Source organism: Rutilus rutilus, assembly GCF_951802725.1.
Source record: "Rutilus rutilus genome assembly, chromosome: 11".
Lineage (NCBI taxonomy): Eukaryota > Metazoa > Chordata > Actinopteri > Cypriniformes > Leuciscidae > Rutilus > Rutilus rutilus.
In genome coordinates this window covers 17675332-17699830 of record NC_140216.1, presented here as the reverse complement: position 1 = coordinate 17699830, position 24499 = coordinate 17675332, and the positions used below count along the sequence as shown (strand labels likewise).

The window sequence follows — 24499 nt, the reverse complement described above, 5'->3', positions numbered from 1 at the left end:
CCGTCGCTTGAGCTGTCTCAGAGGAACAGTGATTAGCAAGTCAACTATAAGCTGCATGACTTCACAGTAGCTACCAGCACCCCGCCACTCCACAGATCAGCTCACCAAACAGCCGTCTACACATGAGCTTGTTGTAGAAAGCTTGCATTTTTTAAACATGACAACTCTCAGGCTTGAAAGGCCAAGCGTTGTCGTTTAGTCTGTGAAACGATCCACTCTTTGCCCTTAGTGGCTCCATTAAAATTGGGGAAGAGGTAGAGCATCGGGTGTTTGATGAAAGCAGATTATTCATGAAGTCACAATTACTGTGGTGGTGTGGCCTGTGGTGAGCGTTATAAATAGCAGGTCTGTGGTTGGGAATTTGACCTGGACACCTTCAAGCTCTTCTGCCTCTGAGTCATTTGCTGGCCAGCCAAGTAGCCGTCTGCTTTTTCTCTCTGAGACACACAAACACACTCTCTGCAACTATTCTGCACACTGTCACATCTGCAACAATTAACTTAGATGATACTTTCTTACCAAAGCTTACAAAATGTCCCAGTGGTATGCTGCAGAAATGACGACCCCTCTACGAAACGTGAGGTATAACAGTGTAAGCTGGTTAGTGATGCCTCAACATCATTGGTGTATTCTGGTTCACACTTATTGTCACAAGTCACTTGGTTTACAGAGACTTGTAGTGACAATAAAGCTTGGAAGTCATTCATTGTAAATGATAATTAGCAATATAAAGTGAGCAACAAGCATGTTGGCAATGCAACAAATTGTAACAACTACAAATGCAGACAGGGAAGCTCACTGCCACCTGATACAGTCAAGTAATGTCTACTAGTGGCCGACAGTGACCTCCACGATTTTAATCACAAGCATTATTAACTAGTCATATACACACATGAAGGCTGAGCTTCCAAATAGAACTTAGTGGTGGAAATGTTCAAACACAAACTCACTATACATTCAAACATAACATGATATACAGACACTTTCAAATATGCCCGGCAAACCGGAAACATCTGGCAATCAGGTTTAATCCCACTCCAGCCTGCATAATCCAGAGAAATCTAGGGCTAATCCTGGTTAAATCTGGCGGCCCCTTAGCTGACTATAACCCCTGGAACGCAACAAAGTAACAGGGATTGAAGGGATCATATGTTGGCTGGGCAGGAGGTGTGCAGAGAAAGAGTGATAAAGGGTGTAATAATTGGCATTGAGATCAAATTGAAAGTTTCATTACATAATTTAGGGTACTCATGCTTCCTTGAAGAACTGGCTCATTCCACATGTAACATGTATAAAAACTATACTGTTAAATACATGTATTGTTTTTTTTTTAGAATTCACACAAAAACTTTATTTTAGATATACCTGCCTGATTGAAATGTGTAATTTCCCCTTAAATTGTTATGATGTCACGAACCAACATAATTTCCTGTTCTGTCTCCTCCTCTTCCCTTTTTCTTTGTTAACTGCATTGAAGAGGTAGGTTTCTGATAATATTATTTAATCTTTATTGTAATTATTGCTTTTATGTCCATATTGTCAGTCCAATTCATGTGTATAATGTTATTTTACTACCTGTTTTTGTCATTTTACCCTTTTTGAGTTAGATTTTTGTCTTTGGCCTAAATATGTGGAAGCGAAAGCACATGGTGATGTATACATAATATATATATATATTTGTATAGTGAGAACAAGGGCAATTTACTCAAAGAGGCTGCTTTTATTTGTGTTAATTATCAGGTATGTTTTTTCTGTTGTATTTTCTTGTTTATTGTAATTTTTCTGTAGGCTACTCAATTTAAGTTTCATGATCCTATTTTGCCCTTTTGCATTGTTAACTGCATTCAAGAGAGAGAACAAAGGCAATTCATTAAAAGAGGCTACTTTTATTTGTGTTAATTATCGGGATTACAATATCCAGCGAAACTGCTGCCTGCTGTCTCCCGTGTCTGATTTCCAACAACCACAAAGCTACACAACGCAGAGTTAAAGTTTCATAACTGGTGTCGCCGGCTGCACATCACACTGGGTGTCACGAGCCACCGGTTACACACAGATAGGGTAAACTTTGGTTCATTAATAACAACAAACCAACATTGGGCTTAAAATAACTTGTTACTTGTAACTGTGTAACTCATTCTGGAATATTTATAACAGAAAATAATAAAACAACTGACTCAATTTTTTATAGTTTCAAGAATTACTTTGTACCCTATTTTTAGAAAGGGGCAACTATTTGACATTGTTCGCAATTTAAGAATCTTTTTTTTTTTTAATGTTTTTTGTTAAATTGAGGTTTATGAGCCGAGATCATTACACATTTGACCGCCTGGCGCCATTGGTCGCCTCTGCCCTCTTGTTTTCGTGTTAGGCACATCTGCCCACGACAAGTCATAAAAAAAAATGCTGCTTTTACATGGAAAGTTTAGCCTTAACAATTGCCCTGACACACCAAAAACAAAATATCATACAGCGAGAAAGAGATGGTTTCAACACTTACATTAACACAGTGGTTTGTTAGTGGTTAGATTTACACACAAAGCCTTGGAAAAAATCTGAGAGAAATTGTGTTTGTATCCAGAGAGAAAAATTTAAGTAAATACAAGAGTAATATAAGTGTTAAAGCCAAAAATAAAAAGTTTTAAAAGAGGGTGAACAAAGATGTCATATAAACAAATCTGAAAAAGTAAGATCCCTAGTCAGATAATCTCCCAAAAGCACTCACTGATGAATACCCACGGTATGATCCATTCAAAGTGGATCCAAAAAAGAGCTTTCATCAAATTATGCTATGATACTGTGTTTCAGTTCACTATTCATTGATGTATGCCTTGGATTAGGGCCCTAGGATCAACTTCACTATGGGCAATGAATGAGATTTAGAAGGATCACAGTTCATTTTTCAAGGTCCCATAAATCACTAAGTGCCTAAGATTTCACTCAATTTCTGAGCAGAACAAAAGGCCACCGGTATGGTAGTGCCTACATTTCAGTCAAAAGAAAAGACAATGCTTAAGATGCTATCTTCCTCAAAGTTTTAGCGAACTATTCCATGTAGCATTTGCCAAGCGATCTGTTTCTCATTTTAAGAAGCGTTCTAATTTACTGAGCAGACTCCTCCGAGTATTCAAGACAGTGTTCTGTTTTACATTCTGCCCAGTGTTCTATTCGACGCGGTTCGGAACGCACGGCTCGTGTGTTGGGGGATTGTTCTGTCGAGCATTCTTGTGCGCTCGCAGGACTGGAAAAGCTGTTTTCAGCCGCGTTCACCCATTATTTATTAATCCATTTCACACAGCCAGCAGTCATTATGCATGCTACTGTCAATGGGTATCTCTCTGCCTCGCATTTATTTGATAATAAGCACAAGTGGGGTAGGAGATAAAAGCGCTGACTGCATTCATTGTGCGAGCGGGAGAGAGCGAGAGAGGACTCCTGCAGGCGAGGAGACTTAAAATGAGAGTTCTGTGTGGGAACAGGGCGCGTCTGCTAAGCCTGTCTGGAGGCAATCGATGGAAATTAGCCAACGCTAAAGATGCACTTCCTGTGAGTGATGTCACGGGCGGTGCTCGGCTGTTTGGGGGAAAAGAAAGAACTCACAGGCGATTAATGGAAATGGTGAAGAGCAGGGAAAGGTGTGGGTAATGTGACTAATAACAGTCCTAATATATGGAAATGATGCTAACAACATTATTTCTGGTTAATACAGAATGTATTTTATGTTTTAATTTGAGAGTGCTTGTGCTGTTCTATTAGTTCACCCAAAAATTTGAATCTTTATTTCGGTGCCCACATGTTGTTCCATTAACAGCTGTTAGAAAACACCATTAAAGGTCTCCATATGACTGACATGCAACATTTAGAATCTTTTGATATATATGATCAGGGTTTGAAATAAACTTTTTCACTCACTGGCCAATATGGCTACAAAATTTTTAAGTTACCGGCCATTCAGAACTTCTACTAGCCAAAAAAAAAAAAAAAAAATTATATACTCTATATATATTATAAAATTTGGATTTAATACATTTCTTTCTTATTCAAACAAAATTCTGTCATTTTGCCATCTCATCCTTTCCTCTTTCATCCTCATCACCAAAAATGTATTTTAGGTGGACAGATCAAAACAGTACAAAGAACATAAAAAAATATAGGATGTTAGAAAATAACAATGTATTTTCTGTTAACCAAATGCTTTTTAATCTTCGCTATTGCTTCAGTGAAAATGAACAAGCGTGCCGTCATTTATTGTGCAGTGACGTGTATGTTCAAGTAAGCCATATATGCGCAGATTTTGTGCAATACGCTGTATTTAATATAACATGATGAATAAATCTGTGCAGATTTGGCTTTCACGAACTTCCCCAGCAAAGAAAGTAAACATAATAAGTAAACCGCCAAATTGGCTAGTGATTTGACAGTGTTAACCGCCACAGTAGATTTTTACCCGCATTTGGCAGGTGTTAATTTCAAATATATATCTTTATTCCTAAAACCCCACTGGTTGTTTGCATGTCAAAACTGATATTGATGAGCCAGTTTAAATATGTGGACAGTTGCATGCTACTTGAAAGCTGCAGTAGAGATTTTCCGATATGATCACTGGTTTCTACACAATGTTCTGATATGGAAAAGAGCTTTGTATCAATCCCTCGAAAATTCGCCGTTGGTGGTCCATGGAAAACCGGATAGCATAAGTGTCAGTAAATAACAGAATTTTACTTTTTGGCTGAATATTTAATGTTTTGTCTTCAAATCAACAAATTACCTAAATTACCTAAAAAACAGAGCACTGTCATCATTACAGCCAACGCGACAGAAGGCCTCTCTCACCGCTTGCTTCCCTGTGGAATGCCCGCTCACCAGAGGGATCAGGGTGGGAGGGAGGGACTGCGTCTGGAGCTTTAGCCTAACCTGAGAGAGGTAGACTGGGCACGGAAAATGAGCCGGGGCCCCTGGGGGCCTGTAGGTGGGAGCAGCCAGCTAGTGTGCTCCATCCCCTAGGACCGAGCTCTAATTGGAGCTGCTGGGCGAGCCGGGCCAAGTTCCCTGGGAACGGGGAGAGCCTGAGGGAGGGAGGGAGAGTAGGAGGAAGTGAAGGATGGACAGATAGAGCAAAAAGAGGGGAGGGAGGTTTAAAAATAGAGCAGGCAGATTAAGGAGCATCTGAGAGCGGTGCAGGGTATCGGAAAATCCGCCCTGCATGCCAGAGCTGACCAGACCTTCGGGGCACAAAAGCCAGTTCTTCGCCATTGCGTAGCAGGGGCACGGCATAGCACAGCCGCCCCCTGGCATACGTTTGCCCGGTCGTCGCGTGGCACACAGCCCAGACTGGGGCAGCGCTAAGAGCAGCGTCAGCCTGAAATGATGACGGTCCCTAGCTAAGCTTTCACACAACAGGTGGAGAGTACAGACACCTGTGGGAGATCGCACAGACTCAGAAGAAACGTCTTACACCTGGGTCTTATGCACAGATGCACACTTCTTGTCGTGGTATAAGCTTTGCTGAGATAAAAACAACATAAAATCATTTTCAATCATTTAGACACTACATATAGTTATTTTATTAGTTAGTATTTGTGTCTTGTTTTCCATTAAAATGATCAAAACATCCTTAAAGCAAGATAAATTCACATGAGAAGCAAAAATTGCGTAAGATTTGAAGACTTACTTTGCTTACCCCGTTGGCAATGTTTTTTCTTTTTTGTTTTAAGCACAAATCTAACCAAATTTTTTTATACTTAAAATATTAAAAAAGTTAGAAAAATGTATTAATATTATAATCTGGATTATAGTAGCCTAATTGTATTTAAGTTTTTTTTACTGAAAATATAAGATAAAAATGATGATTTTTACAGTGTTGGCCTTGATGCATAAGTAAAAGAACTACATTAGAATAACAACAAAAATTAAATAATTAGTTTTTTGACTCGACTAAAAAGGTAAATAACAGTGAGTAAATGTAGGAAGTAGGCTACTGATTCACATTTTTTGAAGTCTTTTGTGTTGTCGCTTTCTCCGCAAGCAAAAACACAAGCATGAACAACTATGACTGACAAAGTCATCCTCTGTTCCAGGCAGAGCATGCACAATTAATTAGTAAATCATTAATTAAGTCACGCATCGATTATTTCGGTTGCAGGGCGTGGAATGAGCTGATCGCTTTAATCAAACCCCAAACAGATTGGGAAGCACCTGGTCACATGATTGTTAATTAAAACCTGCTACATTAATGCGTTTAAGATGTATCCTTTAATACTCAATTTCGTGTCAAAGGACAAAAATACACAAAACAGATTTGGTGCTCAGTATTAACTCCCCAAAAACATCTTGGGGACATAGCACATAAATATGCGCTCGGTTACGTACATGCATGCGCGCACACGCACACACACACACACACACACACACACACACACAAACACACACACACACTTGTGCTCTGTTAGCCTGGCACATAGGGTCCGCTCATTACAACAATGCCAAGCTACCGGTTGCTAAGGAGACCTGTGGGAGAGGGAGTGATCCTGTTGCTATGGCAGCAAGCCTGCTTCCTGCCAACTGTCTTTCCCCATGAGACCTGACCATAGTAGGCAGAGAAAGAAAGAAAGGAAGACAGGGAATTGAATGTAGGAGAGTCGGAGTGCGTGTGAGGGTGTGTTGGGGGTGTAAAAGGGGTTATGGGTATGATGTTGAAAGAGAAAGACTTTATAAAGAGCACAGCAAGCAGGGTAGCAATGGAGGAGGGGTGGCAGACAAACCACAAAACCAGAGGAGAGAATGTGCTGGGAAAATTGATAGAGTTCGAAAGAGGGAAAATAAAAGGGGCGCTTGTAAAGAGACTGAGCGAGGACGCCTTCCGGAGCGCCATTTTCAGGCGCTCTTTCCCATGAAACGGCTCGGCGGCTTACCGCACCGCGTCCTATTGTGCTAGTCCGCCGGCGACTGCACAAGATGGCCGCAAAACTACCTCTAATTGTTCAAAGCGAACACTCCAGCGTGCTGAACGCCACCTCCCAGCATGCACTGTGTCGTCAAGCGATCCGGCCTCGCTCGTTAAACTAACATAAAACTCGCCTGGCTTTTGGGAACTTTCTGAAACTGAATTCCGTGTTTCCTCATTAAACGCTATGGCATATCACAGCTCCCATTTATCAAGTCACCTGATATAAGCGACGTGTCATAACAGGTGTGTCTGATAAAAGACTTGAAAGAATACAAATTAATTATGCTGCACTGCGCAAAAGATTCATTAAACAACATATTCAGGGGAGACGCAAGAAACAACATCGCAACAAATCAACACCCCTGTAAAACGCAGTGGTGCTGCTGTGGAGACAACATCCTGAAACGAGACAGTGACAGAAAACGTGGGAAGACGAAGAGAAAAGGAGATGATATATTGATCAAGCTTTGGAGAAGAGGGTCAAATGAGGAGAGAAAGCTGAATCTGAATTTTTTTGACTGCTGTTAGATCACAATTGGTTCCATACTTCCTTGCTCGTCTGCCTTTGTGGGGTTTTTTGGTTCGATTACGGCTCTCATAACAGCTCTGTTTAAATGAGAGACAGAGGAGCATTGGCACATATTCTCCCACAGATAAAGTGGGAATAAAGTTGGTTTCGGAAGGAGGGGGCTCTCGGAATTCACTCAGAGACGGTCGAATCAGGCTGTTAAAGACATCTCTCTGACTCTCATCCCTCTGTCCGGGTCTGTTTCTCATTCACAAGGAATGTGGCGTCTGTCGAGAACGGGAGTCTGGCCTTCCACATGGACAAACACGCACATATTCGTTCATTTGTTTATGCACACATTTCGAGACACGGCCATTATTGACTTGTTCATGCATGCATTATTTCCAGAGCACAACGTGTCTGCCATGCCTGATCCCCTCTGTTCCCCCAACCTCTTTATAGGGGTCATAGGATTCACTTGGGATTCTCCCATATTAGCTGTCTCTCTAATTCTACATGAAGAGCACTCTGCTGTGTGTCTGCTTATTACTTCTTCCCATTAGCTTTCCATCATTCCACCTTCATTCATTCTAGCGAATGCAAAAATAACAATTGTTTTCAAATACATTACCCTGTCTGCCATTGGTTGGACAGCAGATTGCCCAGTCCACGATAGGTGAGCCAGTGTTGCTGTGTCGAGGCTGCACTCCCAAAAACATCAAGCGACCACTCTACCAATGGTTTCTATGATCAGCTTTGGCTTGGAAATGCAGCCCTGGTCAGGATTCTCAAACAAACAGAGCAATGTTTTGAATGCTCCACTGACCTATTTTGAGGAAAATCATCCACCTGTATGGATGGCTTGCTTAAAGTTAGTCAATGCTTATATACAACATCCAAAAACACACTTCAGCTTTGATTTCTCAGATATCGTCTCATAGACTAATAGACACAAATGATATATATTTCCTGACATTAACTAAAAATATATATAGCTATACAATGAATTTGAATAGAAGCTCACATAATTTAATGAGTTCATATTGAGACTTTCGATTGCAGACTTTGGTATCTTGGAAAATATGAGAACATTTTGAGACATTTTAGAGATCTCTTCTGAAAGTCTACAGGAGACACATCTGAGATTACTTTTGAGATATCAAAGAGATCTCATTAGTGATCTAATTTCTTTCCTCTGGGTTTCGTCTCTTTCTTTGGTCTGAATCTATGGGAAAACGTAAGGTAGGTCCACATTTCTTCGAACAAAGACAGCCCAATTAAGTCAGTTTGAGTTAGGGTCTGTGCACTGAAGAGAGGGGCGGAGATATGGAGCGGCGAAGAAAGAGGCAGTCCATAAAAGCAGTCTAACGAAGGGGAAAAGGGAGGGAAAATAGAGGAAGATTGGTAAAAGAGGAGAGCTTGAGCGACTTTGTAGCCGAAGCGAAGCAACTTCTCTTTTTTTTTTAGCTCCTCAATGGGAAGACATATGAAATATTAATAACAGCTCTAGCCATCGACTTCAGAGGCCCGCGCTAAAACTTAGTGTCTAATGAGACTCAGCTCATGAATTGCTAATGAGGATGCTTGGAATGTGTGTTTTAAGTGTTTGTGTGCGTGAGCGTGTGTGTTGCGACGGGGGGGAGGGGTCATTTGGTTGTGTGTGTGCTCGGGGGTGTGTATGGGGGGGTATGAGGAATGTGAAGTCTTTGGGAGACTTAACGGAGAACTTCATTAAAAAGCTGAAGTCTATACACACACACATACTGAGAATATTCAACACCCTCACATGCATACACACTCGCATATCACTTAATATACGTCTCCTAAAGACCTATAGGGGAAATATTGATTGTCACCAAACAGTGTGTAAACCATATTCTCTCAGAATTGCCATACATACAGTATAATGATGAAATTTTAAATATTTAATTCAAAATCTATGACATTACACATGACACCTATATACACTCAAGAACTCATCCAAATGTATCTTTATTTTTTTATGTAAAAACACAATTGCTCCAAAGCTTCATCAAATTCATATTCAACACACTACTGCATTATCATTATTCAATAAAAACATTCTAACCTTGTGGAGCATTACAATTTTGGGTTACATTTATTTTAAGATGTCCTTGTTTGAGTAATTATACATTTAAGTACTGAGTAATATTAATTAACTACATGTACTTATTATAGGGTTAATGACAGGATTAGGGTTTGGTTTAGGGTTACTTGCATGTAACTATGCATAATTTATAGTTATTATTATAGTAACTACATGCAATATGTGTAACGAGGACATTGTAAAATAAGGTGTGCAAAAACGCGAATGAGATTTGTACTCATTCAATTCATTGCAAGAACATAAACGTCTCTTGTCTTTTACAGAAGAAAACAATCATATGCGTTTGAAATGATGAGGATGGTGAGTACATGACGGTTCTTTTCTAAATCTAAAGCTGTTCTAAAACCTTATGATAATAATGACAAACCGCTCATCTTCTTAAACAGTCTGTGAGGTTATACTAAGCGGTGTGGACCATATGAAATAATACACAAAATATGACCTCGCTTTTGACCTCCTCCACTTATTTCAGTGAGAACACTCAGGAACAACACTATGCATGAGCATATGTCGGTTATCAGTGTGTTATACTGCTTATACTGATTTATGTACTCTATTTGTGGATTTTTGTGTGTGTTTTCTGACACAATTATGCAAGTGTGTTAGCAGCATTAGCATGCACTGAGAGTCTAAACTCTACATGTGCTGAAGTGGTGAGGTCTGCTCTTGCACATGTGATGGAGAGATTTCGTGTCAGTGTGGGTTTATTCATATATTCTGGATAAATGTTGACTGCGTTATTCCTCTCTTCTATATGTCTTTGTGTGAGTGTGTGTGTCTTTCCGCCTGAGTGGCGCTGTCGGTGGGCATCGCTCAGATTCGGCTCTGCAGGCCGAGCAGATCATTAACAGAGACGGGAGGAGAGAGACTGGCTGTGTTCGGAATGGAACGCTAGCATACTGCTTACTACATAGTATACACTTAATATTTAAAATGTATATTCTATGAAACGGTACACACTATACAGCCATAAACATTTAAAAATCAATAGGGTCATAAAGCATTAGCTTTGTGTAAAAATTATTCACTTTTGTTGTATGATCAAAAAATAAATCAGTTAAGTTAAATCACAGCTGTTGTATTACTTCTGGCTCACTGAACACACATTGGTCACACGTACAGTAATCTAAACATTGTACTGCATATTTATATACTGCACATTTCGGTAAATGAAGTAGGTCATCCGGGTATATACTGTAGTAGGAGTGGAAATAGTGTGTCATTCTGAACATAGGCTTTGGGCTTCTCATTATCTGTCTTGAGAGGAGAAGAACGCAGACTGGCCAACTCACTGTTCACAGTCACGCAATTACAGCTGCAAACACACAGATGTCTCTCCACATATCCATCCAATTCTCAAACCCATTCCAGTTTATGTCTTTGAGTGTCTCTCAATCACAGTTTTTAAGGGTTTAATGTTTCTCTGTGTTAAACTCTGTTTAACTCTGTTTAATGTTAACATTAAACTCTCACTGGCTACATTTCGAATAGCATACTAACATCTTAGTATTGCTGCAATATGCAATATGTATACTGTGCACAGTATGTGAATTTTCTATATTTATTTCTATATAAGATATTAATACTTTTATTTAGCAGGGACGCATTGAATTGATTAAAAGCAACAGTAAAGAATCACAAAACATTGCTACAAAAAATATATATTTCAATAAATGCTTTAATTAAAAAAAAAAAAAAATTATTATTAGCATTTGCAAGCAGCAAAACTGTTTTCAACACTGATAATAAGAAATGTTTCTAAAGCACCAAATCAGCAGATTAGAATGATTTCTGAAGGATCATGTGACACTGAAGACTGGTGTAATGATGCTGAAAATTCAGCTTTACCATCACAGGAATAAATTACATTTTAAAATATATTCGAATAGAAGACTGTTATTTTAAATTGTAATAATGTTTCACAATATTACTGTGTTTACTGTATTTTTGATAAACAAATGCAGCCTTGGTAAGCATACGAGACTTCTCTTTTTTTTTTTATAAAATACAATTTTTATAAGAACAAAACCACTACCATTTATTAAAAAATATATATATTTTTGTGAATTGGACTACACTGTAGGCCTACAGTATTATTTGTATTGCCGTTTAGCTGAGTGTGAATCTATAGCTAAAAATGCTATTGTTTATGTTTCATGGCAATATTTGATAAGTATACTTTCTTTTTGTACAAAAAAAAATGTCATATTGTGAGGTTCTCAAATGGTATTCACAGCTCAAATGGCGTCACTCAAGAAAAGAGCCTCCTAAATCTGTCTGGTTTTGACATAGATTTAAATCATTTCAAACAGTAAAAAGGACTGTTTCAAGTATATGTCTGTCTCATTTCAATTCTACCACCCCTCTTCCAACAGCCTTTTCCCTCGTTTTAATTCCCTCATGGTTTTCTCTTCCATCCTTCTTTCCTTGGCACTAGTTAATACGCAGATTAATGTCACTATTAACACACTGATGGAGTCCGATGGCAAGCCATCAAAAACAATAAAGATGCCTAATGGAATCCAGGATTTGATGCAGTCAAAATTTGGGGTGAAGCTATAAATCAATAGGGATGATAACTTAACCAATTAAAAAAGTGTGTGAATGTGTATGTTACAGTGCTAGAAAGATTTCATTCAAACTTATTGCACACTTATAGCATAGAGAATGAGAAAATTACAACCTCAAATGAACACTCGATTCCGAAGTAAAAAAAAAAAAATCCTTAAAGGTTTAATTCACCCAAAAATGAAAATTCTGTCATTTACTCACGCTCCTTTCATTTGAACACTGTATGACTTTCTTTCTTCTATGAAACATAAAAGAAGATATTTTTAGAAATGTCAGTTGATGTTGTTTTTTCATATAATGGAAGTCTGTGGTCACCAAAACCGTTTCATTCTTCAAAATATCTGTGTTCAGCAGAAGAAAGAAGGTCATTCAGGGTTTGAATGACTGTATGAAATGATGTCAGAATTTTCATTTTTGGGTAAACTATCCCTTTAAGTGAAATGCTCAAGCTTCCTTCTATCCTAATTTGAAACTAATCCTAAAGCATCCTCTAAAACTGGGTGAACTGTTCAATTTTTTTAGTCATTTACAATTGTTTCTTATCAGAAGGATATAATCTTGGGTAAAAGCCAAGGTGAACTGTGTGACTATTGTGTATACCGATCTGTATGGTTTACAAAAGACGTTCGTCACGATTTACCACATTTAGTCATCATTTTATTAAAAAAACATCTTCATTGAAGATGTCTGACAGTCAACAAAGACAAGAGAAAGAACAGTGGATTTTACCATTGTGGGATACAGTATTCCACACACTGTGCTCTGTTGTATATTACACAGTTTGAAAAAAAAAAAATTGTAGGTCATCTATGTATCCCACGCACAGAGAAATGTGTCTAAAGCATCAAAAGCCAGTGTGGATAAACTGATATTCTGAAAATAAGACAACTGGAATTTTCAATTGTTCGATTCTTTTAGAATCCTTTAGGACTGGTTCCAAATAATACTAAAAATTCAGACATACATTTTTCAGAAAGAAAGAGAAATTATAAAAGATCATTAAAAGCGTGTAAAAGACAGAGAAACCAAAAAATCCAGAGAGACACTGATAGAGATGAGACTGTCGAGCAGCGAGCGAGACACGGGGAGAGGTGCTACAAGGGTTCATTCCAGGCTATGTGCCGTGTCTGAGAGTTAGCAGTGACACGGGCAGCATATTAAATGCTTGGGCCTGCATCCTGACCCATTTTCATCAAACTGACAAACTAAACACACTGTCTGCTTCATAAAAATATTCCTCCGCACACAGACGCACACGCTTATCTACCATTTAGTTATGCACATAAAATATACGAGCCAGAAAGTGAATATTGCGGAGAGAGAAACTGTTTGCATTTTCTTTCCATGACTAGAAATACCTTCGAGAAACATAAAGAGAAAAGACGCCTTGATTTCAAACCAAATTGCTCTAAACAAACTTTCCAATTCTGAATGAGACCAGCGAAATTCTGTAGAATGAAGTCCAGCTGAACATCGATAAATAGGCTACATAACTAAGATTATTCAATAAACGCTGCTCTTTTTTTTTTTTTTACTTTGTCTCCTGCTTCCTGCTCTTCCCTTCTCTATGTTAACTGCTTTTGGACACCAGACAAAACGGATATCTTCTGACAGGATCTGGTAAAGAGAGCGGATCCAACTTCTTGGTTTGTCTGGCAGGATCTAACATTTGATTAAGCAAACTATTGCATGATTGTTCATTTGAACAAACCCCTGATGCTAAGCTTTAGGGTTAACAAACTTTCCTCACACTGTTTGTGTTCCAGACATGAATGATACTTCATGTAATTTAGCTCAGAAAAAGATTTTTATAAGCAATTATGTTTTCACCTGGCAAGCGATAACACAGATGAAGAAAATGTATATAGACCTTAGGCCTGTTCACACCAATTTTCGCAATGCATTTGTCTGTTCAGATCAATGTGTAAAAAAAAAAAGGCAGACAAAGTAAAAGAATATGCATATTCACCCTCATTTTTAGAAAAGCAGAAATATGCCTAAAAAACAACCCTTTCTGACACCCACTTGTCACAGAGACAAGTACAAAGACATTATGGTTCCAAATTCTTCTTCTGTTATTCACTGCCTTAGCAAAATACTTTGTTTGTTACCGCCACCAAGTTGTAGTGTTATGTAACAGCAGAGGCTCTGGACATGTGACCCAAAGTGCAAATATTTTTGGTTGGCCAATTTTCTTTGCAGTGGGATGGAAATATATTAGAACACCTCTCCGTAAAAAAAGAGATTATATTGCATTGACGGCTTGTGAACGTCAGAGTCAGTCTTGAACAGACACATTAACAGACGTTATTTCAATTAAATTGTTTATCGCGCAAAATTTTCGCACAGAACATTGGTCTTGGTGTGAACATGGCTTTACATTGAGGACCCAAACGGTTTCTAGAAATATTATACTTGGAAAAGGCCAGTAAGTCTACACAAAACACTCGGATAGCAATTCGTAACTATTTTACAAACTATTCGTAACTATTTTATTTGGCCGAATTGGTCAAGTCACCTTTATTTATATAGCGCTTTTTACAATACAGATGGTTTCAAAGCAGCTTTACCGTGATAACAGGAAAATAATGCAACAAAGTGTGTTTCGGCTGTACAGCAGATCTAGAAGAAAATAGTGTCACAGTCCAGCTTAAGAAAGTTCAGTGATGGTTCATTTTTGTTGTAAAAAAGTTATGGCCGAATTGGTGGCTAATTCATAGAAATTTATTCTCATTTGTGCGTTTTCGTACAATCTGCTTTACGTTTTCGTACAATTCACATCGTTCAAATTCATGCGAAATTGCCACCTTGTAAAATAGTTCAGTTTTTCTGTGAGGTTAGGTTGGTCTACCCACATTTCTGCAAATTTCTGCAAATTTCTTAATTTGATCAGATATCCCATGGCCTCATTTTGTGTCAATAATGTCTACCTCATCTAAAGTTCATAACTGAGGTATAATTGGTTCAAATGTATCCATCTCTAAATGACATGTAGAGACAAAAGCTGTGGTGTGGACCATATTTTATCTCGATAGTCAAAGTTTGCTCTGTGAGACTATGGTCACTCATTCACTTGAAAGTGCCTGACTGGATCTCGAGTGCACCAGTGAGCCGCACTGGCAGGCTTTCCTCTGCGCATGCATTAATCATGGCTGCTCTCCTCTCGCCCATTACAGCTCATCAATCTCAGTTTGCCCAGCGCTCCTGTGGGGGGGTGGGGAATCTTATGAAGATCTGATTAAATATGTAAGCACCTGCTAATAGCAGCACATGCCAGGCTTCAGAGTCAATTGTCTTTAATGTGTACAGGCTCTATGAAGTTATCTAATAGACTGTGGTCAGGGTCAGAGGTCACGAAGGCGCCTGTCTCACTTGATTCTGATGCTAAACCACTATGGGCAGCAACACCAGGCGAAAAATCATGCAAGGGAATCTGATTACAATATAAGGTCTGCAGCAACATTACTGTATCATTTTTCTGAAAGCACAGAAACTACAACGGAAAAGGCGCAAGCAGCCACGTGACACTCGAGGATGTGTGTGAGCGTGTGGAGGCTGGGCATGTGTGTGTGTGTGTGTGTGAGCAGAGCTTCATGGCTTTAATTAAGGTGGAATCAGAGCAGGATCTGTGCTGCCGTGATAACGAGCCTCATCTGAATTATTAACGAGAGCTGCACCCCCCTGGACGTGAAATCCCGTCAGACTGTCTCTCACACACGCAAATAAACAATTCCAGAACATGCATATAATAATGCACGAATAATCTCTTAGTACAAGACATCACATATATAATATTTATGGACCATCAAACAGTTCGATTATTTCCTTCTTATGCAATTATGACAGATGTAATAATATATGTATATATATATGTTGTTGTTTTTTAGTTACACTTTATTTTAATGTGTCATTGTTACAGATTTTTAAGTTCTGAACCATAGGGTTAGGGTAGGATTGGGGTTTGATTGAGGGTTAGTTGCATGTAATTATGCATAATTTACTGTTATTACTATGGTAAGTACATGTAACAAGGACACAAAAAAAAGTGTTACGCATATATTAATTGTTATGTTTTGTGTTTAGGTAAGTTAATTGCCAATATTGTTACATTCCAATACAGCACTTTAAAGGCCCCATGAATTGCCTTGATGAGTGCAAGTTGTTTTTCTGTGTGGAGTGGACGTATTGGAACAAAAACGTAATTATTTTAAGTTTTGATAAATTGGTGGTGAATTCATATCAATTCGTACAATTTTATTCACAAAATGAGGGGTGCAGGACAAAAGGTCCACCCCTAAATCTAACCGTCAGTGGCCCGTAAGCAGATCATACGAAAATGTACGAATGAGATTGTATGAATTCATACGAATTCACCACCAATTTTCCAAAACATAATATAGTCAGAAGTATACATCAATCTGTGTTACTTATTCTCTTTTGAAACAGGAGATTTCGACATGACATATCAGAGGTCTTGTCCCTATTGCAAGTCAGTGGGAGGTGGTATTAAAGTTGCAACAATGAAAACAACAACAACAACAAAAATGTAGGACGGGGACTTCCATCAGTTATTGGTTGGATTTAAAGATGTGGGCATGGCTTTCAAAAGGCGAGGCAGAAAAACGTGAGCTTGGTATAGGCAGACTAAATTATTAGAGAAGTCCTGCATACATCAGAGAGAAGTCGGCAGATTCAATTTGTTTAAACATTATGAGGTCAAAAAAACGAAACGAAACCTATAGTTCATGAATAATTCACAATAAGATCCCTAACATGCATTTACAAAATAGATACAGTGAAAAGCCTGTTTTAAAAATTGTGTAGGGGTACAAAATGACCCGAGGTGTAAGGTTTTTTTTTTTTCTCCACAACAATAATTGAATATTTGATAACTGAGTAAGTGCAATTTACCTTTATTCCCCAAGGTGGCAATGTCTGATACACAACGATGAAGTGACGTTTCACTCATAGTTACCGCAGGCAGAAAACAAAAGAATAGGAAGTATCATCAACAAAACTTGAAATGGATCAGAGATTTACTGCAGAGCTAGTACTGGATGCAATCAAATATTAGTGCAAATGTCTCTTGATGGTGGATCTGGTGAAGAAGCTGTCAGCGATCAAAATATTGATTTTGAAGATGTTAAAAATGATAGTTTTGAGAATATGTTTGAGATTGCGAATATGAGCTACATGCTGAATGTACTGGGAAATGAGCTCTGATGAGAACAGTGATGATATAAAACATCTGCTCAAGCTGATCCTTCCAAGCTCCAAAAGGTAACGAAATATGCTTTATTTTATTCTCCTGTAATTGTTACTCTAATATCAGGAGAGTTTTATATTATCACAACAGGTAGAGATTCATCCATGTTAGATCTGGGTCGCTAAAGACCTGAATATGTAATAATTATTGGCAAAACATTCATGCATTCAAAAGTTAAAGAAATAGACATCCTTGTCCTATAGAGCATGTTACTGGACAAAGATTTGCATACACCATAGACGGTTAGGTCCATTTTCTTTGAAGAGAAAGATGTATGACGTGCTAAAAGTTCATTTAGCCATTTTTAAGAGTACACTAGCAAATACATGACATAAACCAACAGAGCAACTAAAAGTTTTTATTTTCTTGGCTCACCCAACCAATACTTATTAGAACATCCTAAGTCATATTTCAAATTTAATTTCCACCACAATGCACGTGCCAACACATGATATTGCCAGGTACAGTCAAGTCCTTGCAGATAACAGGATCTTTTCACTGACTAAAATGATTTTTGATTATTCTGACTATTGGCCTAGAGTCTGATCTACTTTAAGCTTATACTGACTGACTTAAGAACCAACTGACAAACATGGACAACAACCAGCCACAGTCGTGGTTGTAATGTGCAGAAGTGTGTGAATTTGATGGAAATCATACAACCACAACAAAGCAGTGGAAAAAGATATGTGGCAGCCTGAGTGGCAGCCTGTTCAAATAATGGTGCAAAATAATGTGCAAACTTAATCATTTACGATAATGTCTTTTGTGAAGTATTACGGAAATGTGAAGTATTTATCTTTTACATATCATGGCTATAGTCAATACTTTTATATTGTGTGTGTGTGTGTGTGTGTGTGATATGCATCAGGTGTGCCTTCTAAGGATAAGACTAGTCATTGTGATTTTTTTTCCAGACCTGACAACACTGATCTTGTCTCCAATAATAGCCTCTATTAATAGCTATTATAATTAATTTCAATACGTCATGTTTCAACTATACTGTATGCATTTTTGTCATTATTAGTCTAGTTCTAAAGAAAATCCAGCTTTCACACAGTAAAAGTGGAGTTTTTACTATTCCACACTCCTCAAATCATTCTCTGGATGCTAGTCTAGCAAACTGTGTTACAGTCACTTCTTCTACACAGTTTTTGTGGGAGTAACAATGACAGTGTTTCTCCAGAACTGAGGGCATCCAACTAAACCACAGCTCTGGCCAAATAGCCTGGCACTGAGATCTGCCCTGCATCAATGCCAGGCTGGCCAGAGCTGCCACAGCTGGGGTGCTCACAGAGCCCACTCAACTATTACAAAATTACTGTCACTGTTGCTCACATCTCTCTGTCTCTTTCTCGCCCTTTCTTTTCTGTGTGTGCTCATTTCCTCTTCTACAGTTTACATTCCTATTCCTCTCACTTTAATGCTCAATACAAGATATAGAGCTATAGTAAAAAGTTAAAATAAAAGCAAAGTTTTTTTTTTTTTACTTTTAACTTAGAAATATAACTTCTGTTCCCTTTTTTCTGTCCCTTCACGCACGCACGCACACACACATAGATGGATGGATGGAGGGATGGATGGATAGATAGAAAGATAGATACCTGTATGACACAAAAATCACAAATGAGACTTCCTTAATATCTTCAATTGATTCTCCAAGAAAGGATTGAGATTGATCAAATTGAGATGTTTACTGACTTTTACTCTTCTGCTTCTCCTGCTTTTCAATAAAGACTCAAATAATGGCTCAAACTGATCTATTAAGTTTCTCATCAATATCTCCCCATACTGAATGATCTGAGCCACTATCCACATTCATTTTAACTCTTACTGTATGTCAACAATTGTGTGTTTTTGTCTAGTTTTATTGTTCCCTGGGAATTTTATAGGAAAACTCAGACAAAGTGATACTTCAATGAAATATGACTGATATCTCTGTTAAGTCTCCTGACCTTTGAAAAAGCAACTACTGAGGTATACAATTTTACTCTGGGTATTGACAGAGATACAGACAACATCTTCAAAATATTAACCGTGTCTGGAAAAACCTATAAACTGCTGTAGACACACATGCATTAACGGCGAGCTCCCATCGCATTAAATCTCAGATAAACGCAATAAATACTTGGAAGGATGAGAAAATCTGATTAGTGATTTTCTGCATCTCAACAGTCTGTAACAGGATGTGACACACTCTTACCGTACTATTACACAAGATGCTTTGCATCACCGGGCTCATCTGAAAACCTCATGTTGTACCACAGACACATAGACACACTTTAAAAGAATGTGAACATAAAAGCAAAACACTCCAACAAGGCATCCCTCCATGAACCACAAGCAATGGTCATTGGAATGAGCAATGCGTGTTCTTCTCTGCCCTCTTGTCCGCCGTACAACAGCCATAATCCAACCCGTCACAGGAAACCCAGAACTAATAATAGCAGCTAATTGATGCCAAAACCGGCGAGGCTCAATGTCCGAGCCAGAGACGTGAAACTGGCTGCCACAGTGTAGACACGCAGGATTACACAATAGCTATTAATGCTTTCAATGGCACTGACTGTATGTGACCTTTCTATTTTCCATCATCAACTGGCCACTGGTTGATAATCTATCTATCTATCTATCTATCTATCTATCTATCTATCTATCTATCTATCTTTATTTCTATCTATCTATCTATCTATCTATCTATCTATCTATCTATCATCTATCATCTATATCTATATCTATATATGAAGAGTTCAGATGCAAAAGCCTCTAAGTGCCATCTGAAATCTTCTTATAGAATGATCATTTTTATCAAGCTCGTATGTTTAAGTTCAGTAATTTCACTTAAATGACAATGAATAGGTCATTTTCATTGCTATTTAAGTGAAATTACTGAATTTAAATATACAAGCTTGATAAAAAAGATCATTCTAGAAGAAAATTTCAGATGGCACTTAGAGGCTTTTGCATCTGAACTCTTCATATATATATATATATATGAGAGTGCTTTACATTCTGAATATCTGTTTTCATGTTTTATACCTATTTGTGTTTATTGTTTGTGTGAGCGTACGGTCCGCATGTGTCAGAATTAAATGCGCATTAAAATCCGACGCCAACTGTTATGGGGCCAACATGTGTGAGCATGGTCTGTTTTCCACAACCTTATTTTGATTGAATCAAGTTGTTTTTCTCCATTTTGATCTCCTGCCGGCCAATCAAATCTCTCGCCTTATGGGAACATATGAGCGTCATTCAGCTGTGCATCCCTGGGCAGCACAAACAAGACGTAAAGGAATTAAACCAGATTTAATTTCAGTTTAAAAACTATAGGCTTAAGATTAGTTTAGCCCATCTCTTTGTCCACTGTATCCAATGAGAAAACAAGGATCTAGCATGAGGTAAATATCCCATTTAGAGATATTAAAGACTGTAGTTGTTTTGATGATGTAATAAAAGGCCTGTGTGTATCAACTATTGCACACACTTTGAAAAACAAAAACATTCTAAGATGAGATGAACTCAAACAAAAGCACGCCATCCTCTTAAACCATTAATAATGATTTTTTTGTCAATATTTTGATGTATTATTTTAAATATTTAATATATATTTATATGTAATATTAATTCTAAAATATTCCTGTTCCCTAGAACAAAAAGTATGAGGTCCTTCTGGCTTTGTATTCTGTGATCTATAAGGTTTTGTTCTCAAAGGACAAAATCTACAATAAATAGTCAATGATTGCTTGAAAGAATTGTCTTCCTTTGGATGTTTTGTGATATGATCTCGGTGATCTAAAATGTTTGCCAGAAAGCCACAAACCACAGGGAGAAACAGAATTCAAATTCAGCTGTGTCTGACTATCATTTTCAAAGTTAGATGTTGGTGCTGAGGGGAAAAGAGAGACAGACAGACAGAGATCCCTGCATGAAGCATGTACATAGTGAGAGCCTGCGCATAGTTCAAAATATCCAATCTGATCTAATTAAAACCTTTGACACAACCATATGATAAAAAATAAATAAAAATGAACAGCTGAAACATTCAGCGTGGTTTATTCTTTTGCCAACCAATGTGGTGCAATTATGCGGTTGCATTTGCTTCACTAAATAACCCTTTTCGATTATGTAATGTTTTAATTACAATTTTACACCGTCTATTTTATTTCCCATAGTCTTTTGGATGGATGTCAGGGCTGAAGAGGAGACAGCAGAGGGAGGGGGTGAAGAGGAGGAGGAGGAGGGTGCGTGCTGGAGATCTCAGAGCAGACAGACAGGCGTGCTAGCGTGCATGCGTGGCCGACGCGCGGGGAAGCTGACCGGACCCGTGCGTGTCCCCCAGGTGACCTGCCTTACGAGCTCGGCCCGCGCACTCCAGCTCATCCCGATGACGGCGTCACAATCAAACTTAATGCGTCATAAACGCCATTGTTTCGTCATAAACAGAAAGAATTTTGTATTTAAATATTGTAAGAGCAATGAACTCATTGAACTCTACTCCGTCTGCTCCCTCCCCATTCTACTCGATGCTCTGAAAACGTTTAAAATGCATGATTATTACAAAAGAAGCAGAGATTTCCCCTTCACCACAACGTGTCAAATGCATACCTATATCTGACATAAGCGAGCAGCCTTTTGTATAATGCGAGATATAACTACATAACGAGCGCAGAACATGCAATTCTTACATATGACTTATATGATCAGGTGGGAACTGTACCTTCCAGCCGGCTGAGCTATTGCTGTCTCCTTTATCCTTGAAATAGGGCACAAATCGCACCATCCAGTCATAGATTTGCGATAAGGTGAGCCTTTTCTCGGGGGTGCTCTCAATGGCACGCGTGATCAGATCCGCGTATGACTGGTTGCCCCACGCGTTCCGTCGCGACGACTTGGATTTGCGCAGCTGGCCGGCCACATCCAGCGCGGCGCCGGACATGCACGCAGGGGCGGCCGCGATAGGGGCAGGGGCGCCGGCTGGATGCTTGAACTCCGTCGGCGCCCCTCCGCTCCGGCACGCCGGCACGTTGCGCGGCTCCACTTTCACAGGCAGCGCTCGGCTCTCCTCCTCCGGACACGGCAGCGGCCAGGTGCACGACCTCGGGCGGCAGTGCGGCTCATAGTCGGCGTCCAGTTCAACCTGATGCGCGTCTATCCCGCTGCTCTCCATCATTAACATGCTTCTTTTGCGCCTCAAAAGGCAAGGTCAAGGGGAAAACAACAATATACCCTTAAATCCAGTAAAGATGGACTGTGTGTGATCTCTCTGTCTGTAGTCTTTTTACACCAAATGCAATACGTGAATAAAAGCAAAAGCACCGGGAGCCGTGAATAGACTGCTCATTCTTGTGTCTCTAGTCTGCTGTATTGTACTAAACACGCAAAAGCATCCAATGCATCACGATATGCAACAGTCTGTCTTCCATATTACTGAACAATTCAGTCACACGCAAGCGGGTGTCCATATGACTGAGGTGCTGAAATCACACACCCATCACTGAAGCGTCTCGTGCATGCAAAGTCCCTTTAATCGCGCGCTCGCACCAACTGTTGATTGCTTTGACAGACGGTCTGACAGACACGCTGGGCAAAGCTTGTAAATCTATCTCATCAAGAAGGGCGAAATCAATTGACTTCCTCTGGAGTCTGGCCACAGTTTCCGTTTGTCTGGAGCTCTCCCGTCCCCTTTTTCTCTCTCTCTGCAGATTTGTAAGCGGTCTCTCACGCGAGCGCAGTCACTATTACTGATAGTAGACACGGCGAGAGCGCCCTAAAAATAGGGTCGCGTGAATGGAGCGGCACAATTCAGCCGCGTCTTTTCCCGATAATAAATTTCTCCACACGTTTTCTTTTTTCTTTCCTTTTCGTTAGATAAAACATTCAGACGAACATTCCTTCCACATCGGTTCACGCCTGTTTTCGGATGACTAGACGGGGCTGTAGCGGCGGATAAATGCTGCTATCAGATAATTGGACGGCGCTTGAATCAAGTCACTCCCTCCAGAACAGGTTTATCCGGGGGACGCGCATCTTCAACCATACAACAACATGCATGCCTCTTTAGAAATATTTACATTTCCAGAATTTCCTTGCACGTCCATCTCTTATGGCAAAACATTTAGCCTGTTCTTTAAAACGAACTACTTTTTTTAATTTTATTTTTTATAGCTAAGTAGCTAATCTATTTCAACTATAATTAGGCTATATTATAAATATACACTACGTGCATTTTTAATTCAATAGGCTATATAATTACACACAAAAATGTTGCTAGACCCAAATGGAATACACATTAAATAAACAGGTTAAGTTATCACTATACACTGTGAAAATATGATATGATATGAATATGATCAATTATTTATGCAACATATATTTTTACATTGCTTTAACTCATCAAAATAAGTTAACCAATGTTCAACTTTTTTATAAGTCATACGATATTCAACTAATGTTTTAAGTCAGTTTAATGTAATGTAAGTTGAAATGACTTAAACAACCAAGTTGATTGTACTTAAGAATTTCAGGGAACTTTTTTTTACAATACAAATGGGGACATTGGAATAGATAATAACTATTAACTATAAATAAGGATAAATCAATAGCATTAAATCTGTAACAAATAACAAATACAAGTTGAAAGTAAATAGTTGAATTCTATGGAGATCTGTGTGAAAGATATCAGTGGCAAAAACATAATAATTTGTCAGAAGTAACAATGCAATAGTCATTCGTCGTGGGATAGGAAAAATGGTATATCTAAGCAATTCTTATAAGTACTAAGTGAAATACTGAATATATACTAGAGATATCAAGTGCTATCTAGTCAATCGTTGGGCTACTGAAATTGCAAATTACTTGATAAAATCCTCACTATACAATAGCCTGAATGAATAATGTTCAAGCTGTTTATACCCTATCTCAAAAGATTGAAAGGTTTTTTAAGAAGAAGAAAAAACGAAATTGCAATGCATTTGGACTTGAATTTATTTACAATTGCATTTATTTGTCTGTATTTTGTCAGTGTTCATTTTCGGAAATGCAATGCAACCTGTTGCTTTGACAGGCGGAGGGATGTGACCA

At 38.6% G+C, this 24499-nt stretch overlaps 1 protein-coding gene across 2 annotated transcripts in view; it reads right to left on the bottom strand.

The window, feature by feature from the left end:
- foxo6b (forkhead box O6 b) overlaps nucleotides 1-23341 on the bottom strand; it is a 32497-nt gene extending 9156 nt beyond the window's left edge. Inside the window, exon 1 of one of the 2 annotated variants that reach the window (XM_084423639.1) lies at nucleotides 22137-23341. In XM_084423639.1, the coding sequence (XP_084279765.1) occupies nucleotides 22137-22595 (459 nt within the window). In that variant the 5' untranslated portion in view covers nucleotides 22596-23341. Of the gene's footprint in view, nucleotides 1-19622; nucleotides 19823-22136 lie in introns of those variants that run through there. The other variant, XM_084423640.1, reaches the window with a different exon arrangement.
- Nucleotides 23342-24499: the final 1158 nt, after the last annotated feature.